Source organism: Mugil cephalus, chromosome 19 (genome assembly GCF_022458985.1).
Source record: "Mugil cephalus isolate CIBA_MC_2020 chromosome 19, CIBA_Mcephalus_1.1, whole genome shotgun sequence".
NCBI lineage: Eukaryota > Metazoa > Chordata > Actinopteri > Mugiliformes > Mugilidae > Mugil > Mugil cephalus.
The window spans coordinates 10231734-10253201 of NC_061788.1; the positions used below are offsets into that span (position 1 = coordinate 10231734).

Sequence of the window (21468 nt, forward strand, 5' to 3'; positions counted from 1 at the left end):
CTGTTTTTGTTGTAAAATCTTAATGGATGAAATAATAGAATGTTAAATCATTTAATTTGAACACATATTAGAGCCACAAAAGCACCATTAAATGAACTTTTAATGGTGCACCAATGGCTGGACATGTTGCATCTTTTAAAAGGAGACATTGGGGATCATGTGATTCCTGAATTCAAAATTCTGTCCAGAGCAGTCTTCATGTCTCAAAGTTACGTATCAGCTCTGAGGGAGGACCATCAGAAATATTCGAGCCAACACATTCAGCAAACCACTGGCTTTCCTCAACAAATTCTGACAGACTGTTCATTGATGTGCACTGAAAACATTTAACACATTTAATTTTTCATGTTTAAACACTGTTGTGTTCAGGAAAGACGAAGGTTAAGGATCCAGTTTAGTCATTGTTCCACAATGAATTTGAATTTCTTATCTGTATCAAATTTTGTTACGTTAACTGTCCAACTGTGCTACTAATTTTTCCTTTGCACAATGCTTGTACTGTGTATTGTGCTGTCAACATGCTCAATGATAGACTCTGCATTCCAGTTCCCCTCCCCTCACAGAACCATATCCATAAGGGGAAAAAAAAAAAGAAGACTAAGGACTCGTCTGCTGTTAAAATATGCTCAACATGAAATAATGCTGGAATCTTGAATGTTTGCCAAGGCTTTGTGGCTTTGATTGTGTTAGACCATCTATTGTTATGTCTGGTATTTATATTTGTGCCTGGGCCCCTCCGAAAAAGCTCTGGAGCTTTAATAGGTGAATAAAAGCGCAAAGGGAAATGTAACTATTGTACTGACTGTATGGATCTTTATATTGTACAACACGATCTTGTGCGAAAAAATAAATAGACGTATGCTGTCAGTCATCATTGTAATGATGGCTTCCGCAATATAAAATATTTATAAAACCCTTACGGTATTCTCATGGGCTTTACGGTCGTCGCTGTAAATGCCATTGAGTAATAGAAGCAATAGCTATTACTCATTAATGTCTCGGCAAAGCGCTGTCACAGCCCCTGACAGAGTTCACTGTGTCGCAGAGGGTAGCTTTATTCATAATCTCTCATTCCTGTGAGTTGCTGTGCTGCGGGCTCTAACCAAATCTGTAGTAATCCATATAGACAAGTCTGCAGCGGCCCTTAATATAAATGAGTAGTTGATCCTCTGTGCCATTAGATAATACTTTTCTCCTAATGACAGCCATGGAGTCAGAGCAGGCCTCTAGCTATCCACTGTGTCGCTGCTGCTGGTGCTGAGAGTTAAGTAATGTGAAAAAATAATCAATTTAAAAACAGTGAAATGGACTTCATCAGTCTGTGAAGGTGAAGTATACCACTGGTCATGTGGTAAGATGCTAATCGGTTTTTAAAATTCATGTGTTTGGAGCTGATTTCCTAAAGCCTGGCAGGCCGAGTTTGGTCCAACTTGGCCCACAACCAATTACATTTGGCCCGCACTTTGCCCACTGTATTATAACTTTTCCCACCATATTTGAATATTATATTTTGGTGCACTACCACTCCTGACCAAATAAAAACATTGTGATACATGGCTATTAGGGTGGCGCTGTTGAGCTACTGCCAGCGTGTCAGGCAGTGGCACACAGACAAACGAAAATTCAAAATATGTTGGGAAAACTATTTTATTTTATTTTATTTTTTATCTATGTCAATTTCACTGCAGTGTATGTTGTATGACTGAACTGAAATATTTGAACTGAACTCTGTATGACTAATGCGGGCATGTTTGTCCTGTACAGTATACTGATTTGATTCCCGACTTGTTTTGTCCCATGTTACATTGTTCATTTCACTAAATGTCTTTGTATTGTAAGATATACAGTAGGTCCAAGGTCCAGTAATGATCCATGTCTGTCTTCAAATATTTCAGAGTGCTTCAATTATTTTTCTTAACTAAGAAACAGATAGATATTCAGTAATTTTTTGAACATAAATGTGAAGCACAATAACCAGTGTCATCCATTTTTCAAAATTCATTTATGATTGTGTTTATTTTCCACATGCATGCTGTATATGCCCATATTTAACTTGGCCCACAACCCTCCCCTGGTGTCAATTTTGACCCTCTATTAGGAAGAATTTGGGCGATTTGTGCTAAGGAAAGCCAAGTGGGGTCAGCAAATGAGGCAGAGAAAAAGGCCCACTTGAGCAGATGAGGCTATGACAACAGTCAGGTGATTCGCAAGTGCTGCTTATAGCAGTCCGCATTTGTACTTGCAGCTAGACTTAAGATTCCTAAGAAGCTTTCCATGTTCATGCATGTGTTGTTGGTGGGGATGTCTCGATAAGTATCGAGCGAATCCAGGGACTTTTGAAAATGAGCCAAGCCCAGTCTTTTATAGTTCTTTGCATTGCAGTGGCATTGGATGACCAGCTCTTTCCTGTGGTAGAACTTGGAGCTGCCGGTGCCAAGGTAACGAGCTATCCTCTCGACACTACTAGCTCTGCCGGAAGTTCACGGATGTTTGGGTTAAGGTGTAATTAACTTGGACAGCTCTATTTACTGCACTTAATACAGTTGAAAACTGCGTTTATTTAAGATTGGATTGGGAATACAATCAGTACTCGGTATTAAATGACTGGATTACAAGGGCATTTTATGTATGTGAGTACTAATGTGAAGGGTACTCTAGGGCACGCTGTTAGGAGAGGACAAACCAAAAGTTAACCATCAAAGTTAAATGAGTAACATGCCTGCAGATGAGTGCCATTTGGCATATTTTGCGACGACAGCCATAAACCCCTTTAAACCAACAGTGCAACACACCACAACCCACTTCTGTCTCCCCGTTGGCAAATTAAGACTGGCTGGTTTGCAGTACTTCAACAAATCCCCAAATGGCATTTGCAAAATTTGACCAACATGTGAACCTTTGCTGGTCTGGAAAAATCTAATGAACTGAAAGACTTAAGAGTGCTCACACAGCTGCACCCATTCCTCCCATAAGCAGCCCCAACCAGCGAATAACCGCTGCCAAAAATACTGTCAAGCAAAAACAGTCGTCAGAGAAGTAAGATAAAGCGAGCCTAGCACTGCAGGACAGTGTGGAGTACACGCAGTGGGACGGTTTCAAGGAGTGACATGTGGCAGCTGTACTGACTTGGGGGAACGGAGAGTCAGAGATGTGAGTCATCACGAGGAAGTGCACAGAGTGCATGAGTGCATACAGTGATTGACTGGAGGAGTACACATGCTGCTAATGATCAAGGATAGTGCCTTCACATTCGGCGTCTAAGCAGCAGACAGAGTAGCCAAAAACAGCCTGTCCTAGGGCACCAGGAAGGCAAAGGGACTCAACAGTCATTCAGCAGCAAGGGCACACTGCCCTTGTGACGTGGCTCGTGGAGACATCATCTATACTTTGCTCCACTAAGTAGCGAGGCCCATCTGCCTAAAGAGTGCCATCATTTTAGCCGTCTTCTACATCGGGAGTGTCAAACTCGTTTCAGTTCAGGTGCCACAAACAGCCCAATTTGATCTCAAGTAAGTAACACGCCAGCATAAGAGCTATTTCTGCACATTACGGTCTGTGCTGTTCAGTCCTGGGTCTCAGTGTTGTGTTCTGAGCCCCATTAGACCCTCTTGTGGGCCACTTTTGGCCCCTGGTCCAGATGTTTGACACATGTGCTCTACATGAACAACATAATTTACACATCTTCACCTTACTATGCTGTGAGAGACTGAGCTGGCCAAAGCGGGTGGTTTAATGTGAAAACGGGTATTTATTTGCCCCCAAAAATAATTAAATAAAAATAAGTAATTTAGAAAAAAATAATTAGGGTTCATAAAAAAAGGTCAAATTACCAGCACAACTCAGGCTATAAAACGAAACAGACCAGACCGACACAAACTCAATGAACAGACCTCCCAAATAAACAGTGCAGGGCACATAAATAGTCGCTGATAAGACCACATAGGCATACTAGGGGAAACAAACACATTACCAACAATTAACTTCTAAATAAACAAACAAAAAAAACTTCTCTAATCAAACAAAGCAATTAACAAAAAGATAATAAGTTAATCCCCTTTCCCCTGAGGTGTTGGGGAGTTGGTGCAGTCCAATCATCCAAGGAGGCTATTGAGCAGGAATGTCACATCTTTTATCTTTAAACCGTGTAAAATGAAGTAAACTATTTAAAACAACTAACTGGGAACACAAATGAACTACAAATGTAACATGTTAGTGCCAAGGGGTTACCAACTTTTTTATGTTTTGTATTATGTTGTGTGGGGCGGCACAGTGGCTCGGTGGTTAGCACCGATGCCTCCCAGCAAAGAGTTCGGGCCTCTCTGGGCGGAGTTTGCATCATCTCTCTGTGTCTGCGTGGCTGTTCTCCGAGTACTCCGGTTTCCTTCCACCTCCAAAGACATGCTCGTTGGGTTAACTGGTGACCCTAAATTGACCCTAGGTGTGAGTGTACTTGAGAAATGTACTACCTCCTAAAACAGGGACTTAGATACTCGTGACTCGGACGTTAAAAGGGCGCCTACTTCATAGTTCCTGTTGTGGAAACACAGGCTTCAGACACTCCAGTTCCACACTAGGATAAGTGGCATTTTACATAGCCAGACATTCTGCCAGACATTCTGAGGATTCCTGTCAAGTGTGGGATTGTTACGGACGTCTTCGGTAGACTCCTTAGGTACTATGTGGTCTTTTATGTGTTAACAAAACTGTGCTCGTGCAAAATGAAAAGAAAAATTCTTATTAAGTTTAATCTGTTTCTGTATTCGGGCTTTGAACGGGAACAAATAAAAATCTGGGCGGCAGTGTCAGAGCATCAAAGCAGCACTGCAGGGATGAGAATATATACTGTCAGAACCAACGTGTTTACGTGTTCAGACTCTTCCGGCCAGATCGCCGCCTGTCTCTCAGACCCGAGACAGACTAAAACGCCAAGTCAAAGCTCTTGTATGAAACGTACTCTGCAGGATGCATTTGTCCATTTCACACCTCAAAGGGAGTGACAGAGGTGACAGACTATTATGACAGTAATTGGACAGTTGATTGTTGTGATGGGATCACCCCAAGCAGAAGAATTCAACACAGAGCACTCTGAACAATTCGCACTGGTGTGTGTTGGTCTATGAACAACATACCGGTATCACCAGTATTCCCATTCTGATACCGAGCACCATTTGGGTTGATGACGCCTTACTGGTTACTGGAAAAGTCAGACAAAAACTCTGGTGAGACAGACACGTCTAAGGACGCTTCAAGAACCTACAGTGATTGGTTTGTTGGTCTGTACCCGACTGTATTAAACTAAACTGGGTTGCCCTTCAGTATATTTTCCCCACGGAAACATTTCAGGTTTCAGTCATTTTCTGACAAAGCATACAGACTTGCTGAATGCTCCCTTTGTCTGAGCTATATACAGATAACAGTTAAGCCTTGTACACATGATGCTAAATACCCTCCAAGTGAATCAGCTGGTCATCACATCTCCATCCTTTGACCCAGCAAATCACTGAACAAAAACAAAAACAAAAAAACAAAAAAAAGGACATATAAAAAAAATAATAAAATAAAATGCATGAAATAACTCACATACAATGTCAGGATTTGTTATAGTGAAGTCAACTGGTAGGAAACCAGCACATATTGATAGGTCTCTTTCCCTTGGAAGTGCAGTGACCCAGAAGTGCGAAGGCTTATCCTCCTCCTGCTGCAAGGTATCCAGACTGAATCTTCGCAGAGAAGAATCACTGTAGAAAAGGGAAATATTAAGGGCGAAGGGATGTGCTGCGGCTCCATGCTCACTTGTGCATGAGATGATAAACATTGGGAGGCTTTTATCTGAGTGCTTTTTCTCGCGATTCTCCTCACACAAGGATGAGCAGCGAACATGAATGACACTTGTTCCGATGATACTGTAAAAGGTTTGGTGCTCCTCAAAAGCAAAAGACTTTCTGACATTCTCAGAGCACCCAGTGGCATGAAGCAGCAGCAGCAGCAGCAGCAGCAGCAGCAGCTGGGCTGTGTCGCTTTCTCACCTCCCATGTAAACAGCTTTGCATCTAGTGCCGTCACATAGCCACGGGCAACAGTTATTAAACGCACAAATCAATGAGAACAACAATTGCGCAATTCAATTCATTGCAACAGGTGTTAAAAAATGTTTAGCTAATAAAGCCCATTTTCTCTCTACGTAAAGTATAACAGAAGTGTGCATGAGTATAGATTTTAGTGTTGTTACATGAAATGTCTTTAATACGATCAGACAAGCCTCCGCACTTAAACAATAGCTAACGCACGTCCTCATGCGCACACCACACACTGGCTTGATCGATGCACTGTGCCATAAGAGAACTGAGTGTGATGAGTAGCTAGCAGGGGGATGGGTCAGTGTGCTGCCGCCTGCTCTCTGTGCACACTCGTCTTCATTCAAGCTCTGGCAGCAGCGGGAGCCCTGCTATCCCTCAGTGTTTCCGTCTGACTTTTTAGAGAGATTAGAGAGAAGCGGTCCTCAACTGTATCCAGTTAAACCTCGTGGATTTTTCACCGTTACACGCTGATCACCGTCTCTGATCCTCTTCCGGAGGCTCAGCAGCAGAGAGTTGGCGTGAATAGGAAAAAGAGGGGGTGCACTTTCTGGACAAGGTAAAGTCATTTTTTGTCATTATAATAACTTTGTTTGTGTGCGACAAGTTAAACGAGACCCCCTTCTGTATTTTTTTTCTGTTATATGCAAGTAAAGAAAGGTTAAGATGATTTAGAACAAATACATTTCATATTGATTACATTGAGCAATTAAAAAAAAACAGTTTTGAAATATGCATGTATATTTATAAGTACATTAAAATGTTTTAGCAATTGCATATATTAATAATATATTTATTACAGCTTTCCTGTTATATCAGTTTAGTGGTATAATTAATGGTATATCTTAACATACTAAGACTGTATTTGTCTTTATCCTAATTAAATAAATCTTAATGGGCTGTTAATTATATGACGTCAAGGTGAGCACGTGCCACGAGGGACTTTGATCCCCTGATGCTGTAACCATGCATGTATATTTAAGGATCATCGCCTTTAGAGGTTTGCATTAATTAAATGAATCAATATCAAATGGAACACCTGATCTTTGGTCTGTTATCAACAGGATTTAGTTAAATAGACAATCATTTGAGTTATCTCTCACTATGCTTTTTTTTTTTTTTTTTTTTTAATGTTTTGAATTTAGCTTAATTTCCAATTAACCGGAGGAAAATTTAAATGACTCACTCGAAACAACGTGGCGGACACGTCTCATCGATCCGTTTGATTTCCGTGAACTTCGCATTAGCAATTTCTTGAGCGCACCTGTCTGAGCCACTGAAATCCTCGTAAGAGAGGGCGAAAGGTACAGTTCACCTTTAGTGGCGACCCCGCTGCATTGATGAGACGATGCATTCGTTTCATGTGAGTCTATCCTTCCGTACGAAACAATGTCCTGAGGCCTATCTAAAGTGGGGAAGTAAGGGGTGATTGAGAGTTCCTGTGACGCACGAGGCTTCACTGAGCACAGCAAGAGCTCACTGTGTGAACCTGACATACCGCATATCCACGTGTGGCTCACACACTGAGCTGCAATATAGGCGTCTTTGCTGCCATGTTCACATTCATATACACTAAATCCAGATGTCACCCATGTATCTGAACCGATTTTTTCAGGCAAACATATTGCAAAGATTCGTTTCTTAACGTCTTGCTTTCCAGGCTGGGCTTAATTATTATTGTTTACAAGGAAATCTCCTGTGGCACTTGTTGTTCTAAAAACGATCTCAGAAAAACTGTCGAAGCGCATCAGTTCAGTAATACTGATTGAGGACGTGCTCTCTAACCACAATGACTGTAGCAGCTTGACAGCTCTTCAACTCTTATCGTGATTAATACTAACTGATGTCACAGTCTGCGAGCGTTAATAATTGATATTAAAATGCCCTGACTGCCGTAATCCCCCTGATTCTATAAGCTATAACACATGTAATTCATTACCAAAAAAAAAAAAAAAAAAAAAAAACGCTCTCTCATAATCTGTCGTGTCATATCAGCGTTTTGAGGAGAACTGTAAAACTTTCAGGCGGCATTTTAGTGCAGAAAAATGTAGCACGGATTCTTATCTGAATTTGGAGAAAAGATTAAGCTCCGTATAAACCCCAGAGTTATCTCCTCACTGGAGGGTGCAGTTGCAAATCTTTGCAACTGAAAAGCTTAGATGAGGTTAAAATGTAGCGTGTATCTAACTCTAAGACCAGGTGGTAGATGACTGATTGGCAAAAAAACAAACAAAATAAGTTTGGGTGGAAATTTTGCATTGCCTTGTTTTTCATCTGTTATGTTTGAGGAGCATTCATTCATCATTTATACACCTGGGTCCTGACGGCAGCTCTGAGAGGCTGTAAAGATTTGATCCTTGGGGCTTTTAAACGCTGACTCTACTTTGTAACGTGTTCACAAAGTCGCTGCTGATGTTAATTAGATGTTCAGCAGGTATAATTAGCGCTAAAAATAGACATGAGGTTGATGAGCACCTCTTCTTGGTCAAGCAGCTTTTTGGACTATTTTAACTTTGACTTGGCCACAAACCTGAACCTCATGGTTCAGAGGGAAAGTCACTATTCAACTGGAACTAACCAAATCTAATTGCACTCAATAGCCATAAACTGGTATTTCTGTTAGCATTTATTTACCTTTATAGTTAGTCCTCTCTTTGTATTATTAACTGCCACATTTAATTGTAAAGGTATATAAATAAAGAAGCACATTTAAATATCAATTTACGTTTTTTTTTAATATTATTTTGGTGGATTCACTGCATATTTTTTAATTATTGGTTTATGTTTAAACTTAAGGAGCAGAGAAAAAAACTTAAGGAAATAAATTCACGTGAGTTTGGAGTGTCAACTAAATAATACATTGACACAAAGGAATACTAGCTACTGGTACTGTAACTACTGTACGTGACACATGCCACGTTGTATCTCGTCATTGTACATATTGTTTGCCTCCAGATATTTCAATAGCTGTTCATACAAGTGCTTTTACACAAGGAAAGGTTAGCAGATCAGCGACGCAGGGAAAAAGAATATATATATATATAAATATATATATATATATATATATATATATGTATATACCACTATTCACGCCGACTCTTGAACGCGCTGACCTCTGTATGATTGTTGTCACAGACATGGATGTGGAACGCGGATTCTACCGTCAAGTGGATGTCCAGGCTCATGCTCATTACATCGTCGCCTTTTTCGTCTTCGTGATTGGAGCAGTGGGGGTAACTGGGAACGCATTAGTCATGTACGCCTTCTTCTGGTAAGCAGTCTTGACATCTAAGTGAAGCTCTGTTAGGGTGATTTTTTAATTACAGTCCTACAAAAAAATAAAAAATCTAATTTCATCTTCTTGCTTGGTTCGATTACCTTTGGTTATTATCTGAAGTGTGGACGAAGGCGTGTTTCCTGATGATTACTACCTATTAATACTATATTTATCCAGTATAGTGGCATTGTTTTTATATTAACCCTTTTTACAGTTTCAGCTGCATTAAGTCCTCTTCTCATGTTAATCAGAGACGAGTTCACAGTGAACACACTTGATCGTGCATCAATCAATCCAAGATATTAAAAATAAAGCATTTATTCTGTGAAATCAAATTTTGTTTTATTCGAGTTAACTCCTCGCACTCGTCACACATGCAGAGTATGTCTGTGTTCACAGAAAAGAACGATTTTATTCTCTCTTTTTCAAAATTTTTATTTTTGTTTTGCTGCCGTGACATGTTACCTTTGTACGCTTTTGAGATGCTCCATCCTGATCCGTAAATTACTTGTTTTTCTCTTGATGCTGCTGTTAAAATTGCCTCGCTGTGGGTATAATTACACCACTTCAACTGTTACCACTTTAGCCATAATTATTCTGTAATTGCCGCACATTACACAATTTAGATTTTATCCTTATTTTGACCATATCCCCTGCAACATTAATCACTCCTGTATATATATATATGTAAACACACACATACGAAAATGACTTAGAACAGCACGCAGTATATACCTCTGGTATAGTTGGTCAGGGCTTCACCCTACAACAGGATAATGACCTAAAACTTTAGTCCGAGCTACACCAGAACTACCTCCGGATAAAAACTGGTTGGAAAGCTTGAAAACGTGCAGTGGACCATGGCCCAGTCTCTAGACTTTTAATGCCATGGAGCTGGTTTGTGATGAACTGTGACATGAAGGGTAAAAGCAAAGCACTCTACAAGTGTCACACATTTCTGGGAACTGCTGCAACAAAAAACGGGAAGAAAATGATTTGATTTCTATTTTAGGAAGAAAGATTGTCACAAGTGTGTTCACATGTTAAATCAGCCAAAGATGGTTATTTTTTATGGTTATTTTGATGAGTCGAAAGTTTAGAAAACATTTTGGGTTATACTGCATAAATTTCAAAAAAAAAAAAAGAAAAAAGAAAGAAATACTGGAATGTTCTAAAACTTTTGACCTGTAGTATATACATATGTGTCTCAATCACATGTGAACTAGTCCTGAGAACAGCTTTTTGGAAGCCAGGAGCACAGTTTGCTAGTGTTTAGTGTTCTGCGTGCTCTGCTAGAACACAACAAGTCAATTCATAAGAGCTGTTGGCCTGAGGACTGTTATGTTAAGTCAGGACACAGAACAGCTCCCTTAGTGAAACATTACAATTATCAAAATAGCCAATCTGGGATATCTATTTGCTTTCGTGAGTAAAATAGTTACCATCTTTACAGCACTACTAAGTGACTATTTTGAGAGACTATCAAAAAGTCAAGCAGTTCATATGATTCAGTTTTGACCTAGTGAAGAGAGATGTTTCAAATTGCAGATGCTCTTGTACTACGGCTGCAGATGCAACAAGCACATAAGGTTCTTCAGAGCCACCTGCAGGCATTCAATACCAGGAAACAGCTCAGTGATTTCCTAACATTACTGGATAAATCAATGCATGAATTCAATATTTTAGTCAGCTTATTTACATACAGTCAATGCTCTGCTGCCACCTCCTCCAGAAGTCTTCAATAATAGCAGATACAGTAATTCAATCAACTGCTGTATGGCCCATTATAGAATTATGTCCACTATATTGACATCACACCTTTACCACCTCATTAGTTTAAAGCCTAGGAGGAACCAAAGATCAGTTGGTGTTAATATCTGAGGAAGGGAGCTGCCTGACTGCTGAATGACATAGTCTGACTTAGATCTGACTTTGCCAGGAGCAGTTGTCTGCGAAGCTGTGACTGGGCGATGTGTATATGTGCGTTCCAAAACAGCTGATAAACTCCTGAGGTTGCAAAGTATTTAGGCACATGTCTGATGACTTGTTGCAATAAATAGTTGATTAACCTCCTGAGGCCCATGCATTTGTTTGTAATGCATCTTAACTTCTTTAAAATAAGATTAAGATCTTTAGGTTTTTGGGATTAGTAGGACCTAAGGAGTACAAAAAATACCACCAAACTGGAAGTGCTTGAACTGGAGGTAGTTTTTGAAAAAAATAAAATAAAATATGTGGACACAGGGATTTTATTATTTTACTGTATATTACAATTTAAGACCTCAGTGTGTACCAAAATATAAAACTGTTTATTTTTAATGCAAAAGCAGAATTGAAAACGATGACATCCCAGTGTCCTCAAACGAATACTTGTGAATTTGTTAAATTTGCATGTCGTATCAGACTAGAAAAGTTAGTAGTGTATTGACCTTTCGCTTCCAGGACATGGCAGACAAAAGTGTCTCCTTGTGAGGACAACAGGTCTAAATAAAGGAGAATAAGTTGCAACAAACCCAAAACATTATGTCCCCATATGAGGGTGTATGATGTATGATATATATAAATGGACAATGATTGCAGTTCCCAAGTCAGAGAGTTCATAAATAATCGCATTTCCTCAATTTATAAATAGTTAATATAATAGTTTGTTCTTCTGCCAGCAAAAGTGATTATGGCAAAATCCTCTGCACATTAAACACAGCTTTAGAATAAAAAAAAATCATACAACAACAATTTGACTCTCAAGTGAATGCTTCATACAGTATACTGTACACCATGATACATACAGGTTGGACACTATTGCTACTCCTGGGTGTATACTATACATCTGAATGCAGTCAAGAACCAAGTGTCAGATAGAACCCTGGGCCTGACATGTTTTTTGCATTAAGGTCAGTGGATGCGCAGCTATACACAGCTATCTCCAATGTGGCATCACTCAATCTCTGCTCCAGTCACACTTGTTTAGTACACGGAAATACACTCTACCTTGTCCGCCTGTGTAGTGTTTGCGCTTTTTAATCTTTTTACAGTGAACGGCCAAAATAGGAGGACAATGCCCATAGGCCCCTCGTGATAACAGAGCTGATGCCAAGCAAACACACACACAAACACACACACATTTATATACTTCATCAAACAGAGAAAATCTCACCTGGTTGCACTTTACACAACCAATCCGACACTGTTTCTGGGATGTTATTTCCCCCCCCATTCCAAGTGTGATGATGTTCAAGCAGTATCCAAGCTCATTAATGTTGATTAAACGAGTATCACTGGTTTCCGTGAAATGGCACTGCATGGTAGTAATATGTAAGCTTATCAAATAGTTCTCTTGTTAACTAACAGCTGCACTGAAAAATAATTTAACAGGAGTAAAAATGTCGATGCGTCTTCTCTGATAGTATTCTACAGAATGTGTGAAGTAATTTTTCACCACTGCCTTCCTATAATTGTATTTCTGACCTTTTGTGGTAACTCGCCGGCTCTAATTGACCCGTATTCACTACCACTGCAAACACGGCTGTCATCTCTGTCATTGTCTCCCCTGACTTTTGAACTGTTGACTAAAAGGTTTTGCCTGCCACAATGAGACAACAGGGGAGTTGGAAAATCCATTGGCATCGAAGCAGTGCTTGTACTCCATTTGAACTGCACGGGATAACAGAACAATGCTCAGTGATCTTGCGATTCCCCTGTGAAGAGCTGCGATGTCGCAGTACTAATCAGACTTTGATATGACCTTCATTTCAAAGAGCAACGTCACAACTGTACTTTTAAAACTAACATGGGATTCAGAAGGGTGTGAGCGTTGCAAACAATTCACGGTTCTATGCTGATGTCTAGTTGTATAGGATTATGGGCATTCAATCGACATGCAGTATACATTTCCTTTGTGTATGTCTAAGGCTAACTGGCTGAATGCGTGTTTTTCACAAGAAGACTGAAAAAAGAAGCAGCACAAGCACAAGAGAAGCACACACAATGGCTGCATACTAACGGTTCGCTTTCACTTTGCTCAGGTCTTAACTAAAGGATCAACAACAACAAAGTGAAGAGCAGCTTACATGCCCGTGTGCAGCTACAGCCTGCAGATAATGCATCTGCAAAACTGTGTGTACCACCAACATAGTTAGTACGGTTGTGATGCCTTTATTGGACATATAGCCTATTGGATTGGCCATGGTATGAATCCCTGCCCTAAAGCTAAACACCAATCTGGGGCAAACAAAAGCTTTCATAGATGAATTTTTAACTTGACACAAAATGAAAGCAATATCTGGAAGCGAATGTTGTGTAACACATGTCCACGATATTGTTTTGTTGCATGCTGAGCATTTTTTTTTCTGAGATTTGTCAATTGTGTTTTCAGTAACAAGAAACTACGGACACCTCCCAACTTCTTCATCATGAACCTGGCAGTCAGTGACTTCCTCATGGCGATCACACAGTCACCCATCTTCTTTGTTAATTCCCTTTACAAGGGTTGGATTTTTGGTGAAACAGGTATTTCGTTTTATACTGTATTGCACTCTAAATAATGTTTTGAATAGACTTTAATTAACCCTTTAAGACGTAAACATCCGCCCACAGATAAAAAAAAAAACAAACAAAAAAAGCGTGTGGTATTTAAATTACTGTAACTCACCAATGGACAAAATTCAAAGTGTCGCTGAATACAGCTGCTGTCAGCTGCAGGTTGGGGGGCGACTTAAGACTGGGGAGACCCAGGAAGAGAGAGCTGTTTGGAGCAATTTGTTGGGAAAAAAAAAGTTAGTTATGCCCTTGAGATATCACGAAGGTGTTCCAGACAAAAGCACAACTTCCCAGTGTTCAGCCACAAAATGCGAGCTTCAATGGATTGCCGGCGATTCCGTTGGGTTCTAAAGAGTTAAGTACTAAAAATTTAAGCTGTTCTAATCATGGTCCACGGTCCATGGAAAAAAAACAAACAAAAAAAAAACCCACAAAACAATACACACAACAGTAGCGATATCCAACCCAGAATGGCTTAGTCCACCTTTAATGTCGACCCAACACACTATACACTGCTCAAAGAAAGGAACAGCTTTTAACGAGTGTATAGCATCAAGTCATTTAAACTTCTGGGATGTTAATCTGGTCAGTTAAACAGCAGAGGGGTTTGTCATTTAGTTTCAGCTCCTTTGGTGTTAATGAGGTGCAACAATAAGTTTTATAGGTGGAGGCCACTGACATCTTTACTGTTTTTCACTAGTTTTTACATTTGGCTCAGGTCAGTGTCACCATGGGAAGTATAAAGCAGCACCTGGACTGAGGTTCCAGGATGGCACATCAGTATGCAATTGCCAGAAGCTTTGCTGTGTCTCTCAGCACAATCTTAAGAGCATAGAGGAGATTCCAGGAGACAGGCAATTGCTCTTGGAGAGCTGGACAGGGCTGGAGAAGTTCTTCAGCCTATCAGTAGGACCATTATCTGCTTCTCTGTGCAAGGAGGAAGAGGATAAGCACTACCAGACCCCTACAAAAATGACCTCCAGCAGGCCACTAGTGTGAATGTCTCTGACCAAACGACATCCTTTGGTGTGCCCTGCATGTGGAGCTCGATTGGCATTTGCCATAGAACTGCCTGTAACATTGTTTAGCATGACCAGTAGGGATAGGTACTGATACTCAGTACCATAATGGCACCAACAGTAATAACCAGGCCGAAAGATACTGCAGATTTCGGTACTTCATTTCGGTGCCATTGAATTTTTAATTACCACCCCCTTAGCTTACGTGACGTCACATCAGTTTTTCACCCGATGGAAGTGAACCTTCAAAATACCCGAGGCCAAACGGTTAAAAGTTTGACTGCACTTCTCCTTTAAAAGATGCAGACCCGGCAACACCTCGAATTTGATTAACCATCTGGTGACACATAGCATTTTTTTTAAAAGCCATCTTTGATAGCCTGCGTGACCTCTCGCTGCTGTTTTTATTATGATAATTATAACAGTTTGTTGTGAATTTTATTTCATATTAGTTAATTTATTTATTTCTGTTCAACTAACAGAATGCCTTACAAATAAAAATTCACCGTCCTTGGACAAAGCTTGTATGTTTTCCATTCTTTAAGCACCGGTTCAGCCACCTTTAAGGCACCATCACTGTTTCAAAACCACCAGTTTGGTGGTGTGTGAGTTCATAGAGGATGAAGGAATTACCATTGACTGGCCCCTGCACTTTCCTGACCTAAATCCAATAGAACACCTCTGGGACATTATGCTTCAGTCCAATTCGACACCGGAGATGCCCCAGGACACCATCTGTCGTCTCATTAGGAGCATGCCTCAACAGTGTGAGGAATGCTTAGGAGTAAACCAGCCTGCCGCATCATTTTTTCACTTTGATTTTCGAGGAGTCATTGAATTCAGTCATCTGTAGGTTGATCATTTTAATTTCTATCAAACGGCAGGGCCTCCTTTTATTCTTAACACATTATTCTGATCTCATGGGTCTTTAAAGTGTTCCTTTTATTGTTTTGCGCAGTGTGAGGATGTTTTGTGTTGTAGTAATAATGCAAGTTTAAAACCTGTTACTGCTGCTTTAGAAATATATTAATGATATGGTTTCTTCCCCCCGCAGGCTGTAAAATATACGCCTTCTGTGGCGCTTTATTTGGAATAACCTCCATGATAAACCTTCTGGCCATCTCTATAGACCGCTACATTGTTATCACCAAGCCTCTGCAGGCCATACAGTGGACTTCCGCAAAACGCACTTGCATCATTATCACTGTGGTCTGGCTCTATTCTCTAGCCTGGAGCCTTGCACCACTTTTTGGGTGGAGTAAGTATCTTAACATTGCAAACTTAAGCAGCAATTAAACATCATTTTCAATCTTTTGTACAATGTTTTTGTTTGACTGGGTTTTCTCTAAAGGTTCATATATACCAGAGGGCCTGATGACATCCTGCACATGGGACTATGTGACATCTACTCCTGCAAATAAAAGTTACACTTTGATGCTGTGCTGCTTTGTTTTCTTCATCCCTCTGGGCATTATATCCTACTGTTATCTGTGCATGTTCCTGGCAATTCGTGAAACAAGCAGGTAAATAACTTAACATACAAAGGTGACCGTATAAATTTAAAATCACGCAATTCAATTAAGCAATGCAGACATAACAAATGGTATGTTGTGTGAAAAAAAATCAAAAGAATGCACAAACAAATTATTTAAAACTATATATTTAATGATTGAAATTGATACAAATGATGCAGCTGTTTTAGGCACAGCCTCCAGCATCAGATTACACTGTTACAGTGGTCTGATATAGCTATGTTAGCTATAGGAAACTATAAAACTAAATAACTAATTTAGGTCAGGTAAGCTCTTGTGTTAATGTAATTTGAAGGGCACAACAGAATTACCATAAAATTAATCTTTAGTATTGACATTGAGGTCAACTTAATCAGCTTTGGCGGCTGACTTAATGTAATGCCTGAAGGCAACCCAACTGTAGTCTGTGTGAGGTTAGCTTTGACAATTTGTTGCCACATTTGTAAGTCTTAAACACTAAGACTTTATATATTGAATAATAAATCCTTTATTCATTCTCTTTGCCCCAACAGAGATGTGGAGAAGTTGGGGTCTCAGGTGAGAAAGTCGACCCTGATCCAGCAGCAGTCCATCAAGACAGAATGGAAGCTGGCCAAGATTGCCTTTGTTGTCATCATAGTGTTTGTGCTTTCCTGGTCGCCCTACGCATGTGTCACCCTCATCGCCTGGGCTGGGTAAATATACAGTATGATAAACTGGACTCTATAATCAAACAGTACTTTTCACACACTGACAGCATCAACAGATTGGCCACTGTGTAATATTTAACCTCATCTAGAATATCATTACCTACAATACAGCATGATGAAATGCTATGCATTAGGTGCTACCAGTAACATGGCAGGTACACTGAACTCTTGTCAACACATCCCTCAGATATGGAAGCATCCTCAACCCATATTCCAAAGCTGTCCCAGCTGTTATAGCGAAGGCTTCGGCCATCTACAACCCTTTTATCTACGCCATCATTCACTCCAAATACAGGTCAGTAATGATCCAATGAAATGTTGAAAAAGGAATAGAAGCATTTTGCTGAAAGATCTATATATATATATATTTTTTTTTTTTCTTTTTTCCTCCAACAGAGATACCCTCGCAGAAAAGGTCCCCTGTCTACATTTCCTAGCTGAGCCCCCCAGGAGGGACTGCATGTCAGTGTCACACAGCGAGTCCTCCTTTAGGGACTCAATGCTGAGCAGGCAGTCATCGGTTTCCAAAACCAAATTTCACAGAGTTTCTTCTATGTCAACGACAGACACAGTGAGTTCTGAGGGTTTGAGGAGGGTTCTTCTGCTTTATTAGTCTGTCTTTTTATCCCTCACTTTTCAATGTGGATCTTTATGGAATGTGGATAGGAACTATATAAATGAATGGACACTTTGTGGCTGTGATGTGCAGTCATGGCTAAATAAGGTAAAGGTAAATGTTCTTACCTTGAGATACAATGCAAAAGTACTTATTCATTTATGTATGTATCCCTTGCAGCAGGTTTGGAGTGATGTGGAGCTGGATCCTGTCGGCCAGAGCCACTGTTTAAGGTCCAGCTATTCACTTGGAGCTCTAAAGGAAAAGGAGTACCAGTCGCTGACTAAACAATTCAAGAAAAAGGGAAGCCAAAGCCAAGAACAGGTAAGGTAGGTGCTCACAATCTTTAGCTGCTTATTACAGATTCAAAAGGTTACAAAAAGGCTGATGTCATGTTGATTGTAGGTTATTTGAATTCTGTTACAGACTCCCATTCGAGAGCAAGTTTCACTGAATAGATGTAATCACAACCTGCTGCCCGAGTCCATCAACAGACTGATGCCGGCGGCCCGGGGTAGGGGAAGGGAGGAGAGTCGTGAAAGTTGGAATAATGGGAAGAAACAGGAAGATGAGGAAGAGAAAGAGCCTGAACATGAGAAAACTGAGGCACAGCAAAAACAGAAGGAAGACGATGAGAATGGCTCACAGATCCTCATCCAGACAGATTCTATGGACAATGCTGTATGTGTGCAATCCAGCGTAAGACCCAGTTCAAAGGAAGACCAACTTGACCATGGCTACTGTGAGGAAAAACAAGGTAGACAAAGCATTGAACTGTTGTTCAACTTTGAGTCCTTGGACTGTTCTACTCAGCTTTTAGAGTCTGTGCAAAGATTTCTCTCGCCAATGCCAGGGAGCTAGATGCTGAATATATTTATTTATCTACTGTATGTGTACCGTAATGTATGTGGCTAGGTTTTACTGAGACGAAGCAAGTTGTTTGACCAAGCAAGCCAAGTATTTTTTGTTTTCATACTGCTACTAAAACTTTTATTTAAGCTAGTCAGCCACGCAGAGCATGCAGGCAATGAAAAGCATTTTGCTTGTGCAGTCTTATACATAATTAATGATCAACTAACAGTCATGACACATATTATTTCCATCAAGGCTAGTTGTTAGAATGCAAAATCAGTTCATGTTGTTCTGTTTAAGGGTCCCATCAGTGCCATCGACAACTGTCGCAATGAAAAGACGTGTAAACGGGACTCAAAATTCTGAGCGCAGAACCGAGTCACAAACATTACACATTACATCCAAGAATCAACTGTATATCACAGTTAATTACTAAAACCAAACACGCTCATAATCAACTTCTTGTCAAGAGGCCAAACAGAGTCTCCTTTCGGAACGTTTTTTTATTTTTTTGTTAGGATGCTAACGTGCACTTGTTTACTTACTAAGGCTAGCTATTAACCTTGACTAAAATGAAAAATCCTGCACTTCTGTATTTTATGTAAATGTTCTGTAAATGACGCACTGTTAACATGTCCCTTATGTTTTACGCTGCTGCTGTTATGTGCTGTAAGATTACTTTAGGCACTTTATTACTTTTGTGTTAAGACAAATCACGGCAGCGCAGATTTTACATACCCTGCCTTTAATCCAAAGAAAAATTCAAACACAGGATATGAGACACTTCTGAACCCAACTTGAATCTTTGCCAAATGTTTTTGTACAACCCATGACTTCCATTCACTGCCACTATTTTGGGATCCGTGTTTACATTTTTGACATAAAAACTTTTGCTAATTAAACCAAGCTTTGGAGTTCATAAAGACATTCAACCCTTTACATTATCATCTGTTATGTTACATATTATATACCACTATCAGAATGATCAATATTACATTTTAATGGTGCACGCTCTCAGGAACAGAAATGTCGCTAAAGCAATCTATGGCATTTTGCTTATTTTCCTTCTTCAAATATGTATGTGTGTATTTGCTATGGGAAATAAAGTTTTCAAATGGTTCTCAACAACCTCACTGCAAATAATTCTGAAAATCTTAAAACAAACAAACGAACAAAAAATACAATGTGTCTTTTTAACTTGCTGCAGCTTTAATTCCAGAACAGGTTTTCCTTCTTACTACGCTGTTGTAAATTTGCAAGTGGTTCCAGGAAGTACTGTGATCAACAGCCAACACATAATACGTTGTGAAATATGGTGTCAGGCAAATTAAAAATGTAATGGAGTCCATGCATTTTATATGTGCGCTATGGCACCTGCATTGTCAGCATGCTTCCCAGAGCAACCGTACCACAAAACATTATTCATCATGCATGAAAGCCTGCAGAACAAATATAGCATGTTGGTATAATTACTTGTAAATCCATACAGATGGATATATTTCCTGTCATTCATTTTTTTATCCCACGGACCGCTTTTATTTTTCGTATGGTGGTCAGCATTTCTGTATATTTTAGAGCAACCAGAAAAGACAAAGATCAACTCAATTCAAACCAGGACACCACCTGGGACACCAACATGACTGTCCATTAGTCCATTAGTATTTAATGTACGATTTAATTACCAGTGTGCTGCTGGTAAAATAAGTTGAAAGACACAAGAAAAAGCTCCTACGTTGAATTGCCTTTGAACGGTAAGTCCATGATGTCCATAGAAGCATGCTTAGCCAGTCATGTAAAAATGATCTAAAGGTATGTAATGCAACCATACATAAAGGGCTCGTACATACTTCACTGGTTCAATAGCATTGCACAGGGGGGGATTTTGCTGCTGGGCTTCCGGTAAGTTTATGACCATATATTGACTCAGCTCACACAAATTGCCAGCTGACCTATGCAGCAGACAGCCAACATCTGATATCATGCAGCTTCACTGGGGGCGGAGAGTTAAGGATAGTCTCCGGAACAGGCTGTGCCTTTTAGCAGTAACATAGATCACTTAAAAAAAAAAAGAAGAAATAAACGGTTGCAATGCAAATCTGATTAATCTCAGATAGGTGGTAATGTGATTTCTAAATCTATTAAAAGTTTCAGATTAATACTGGTAAAAATCAATATTCAGTCAAGATGCAGGAAATCGATAAATCGCACATTCCTGCCCTGTTTGCAACAGTGGAGCATGTTATACTCATGTCTCCTTGGGGCTGCAATCTACCTAATATGCAAAAAAAATAAAAAATGTTAGGACAAAATTCATGAATATCCCCCTCTGCTATTGTCAAAGTTCTTAATACCTGCTTCACTCTGAGTGATGCAGACCAGACAAATAAAATGGAAATTAACACTTGTGTCCTCTAGGTAGTAGAAATGTTTTGCTGTTTTTTTTATCTTTTGTAATTATAGCATCATGCATTATGGACCACAGTTTTGTGAGGTTATACAGCCTTTACAGTAGAGATCAGCAAGAGGGAGCTCGTACTTTACATTTGTTTAGTTTTTTTTTTAAACCAAAACTGCTTTGAGATTACTTTATGACAACCTCGTTGACAAAATAAATAATAATACAAAAAAATCTAATGAAAGGCAAGCTGTAAGACAAAGGTTAAGGTTGGAACCTGTCAAATTGTTGCCCTGAGGCTGAAATCTGAAACATGCACTTTATTTTCTGACCACAAGGGGGCAGAACAACACTTTAACACTTCAATCTGGATAAAAACTGAAGCATCAAATCCATGTCACACTAACCATGTAATAGCAAAACAATCTAACAAATTAATAATAATAAAATATAGCAAAAGGTGAACAAATGTAAATGGG

At 39.7% G+C, this 21468-nt stretch overlaps 1 protein-coding gene across 3 annotated transcripts; it reads left to right on the forward strand.

Annotated features, from left to right (window-relative positions):
* Positions 1–6442: 6442 nt before the first annotated feature.
* opn4xa (opsin 4xa) lies at positions 6443–19691 on the forward strand. 3 transcript variants are annotated; one of them, XM_047569637.1, is made up of 10 exons: positions 6443–6632; positions 9209–9344; positions 13723–13856; positions 15960–16163; positions 16257–16428; positions 16950–17111; positions 17314–17421; positions 17523–17697; positions 17923–18066; positions 18169–19691. In XM_047569637.1, exons 2-10 carry the CDS (start codon positions 9211–9213, stop codon positions 18601–18603), a joined length of 1668 nt encoding a protein of 555 aa, XP_047425593.1. In that variant the 5' UTR covers positions 6443–6632; positions 9209–9210; the 3' UTR covers positions 18604–19691. The 3 variants fall into 3 exon arrangements, with proteins under 3 accessions (XP_047425593.1, XP_047425594.1, XP_047425595.1); XM_047569638.1 differs by having other exon boundaries at positions 17926–18066; XM_047569639.1 differs by having other exon boundaries at positions 17923–18071; positions 18169–18342.
* Positions 19692–21468: the final 1777 nt, after the last annotated feature.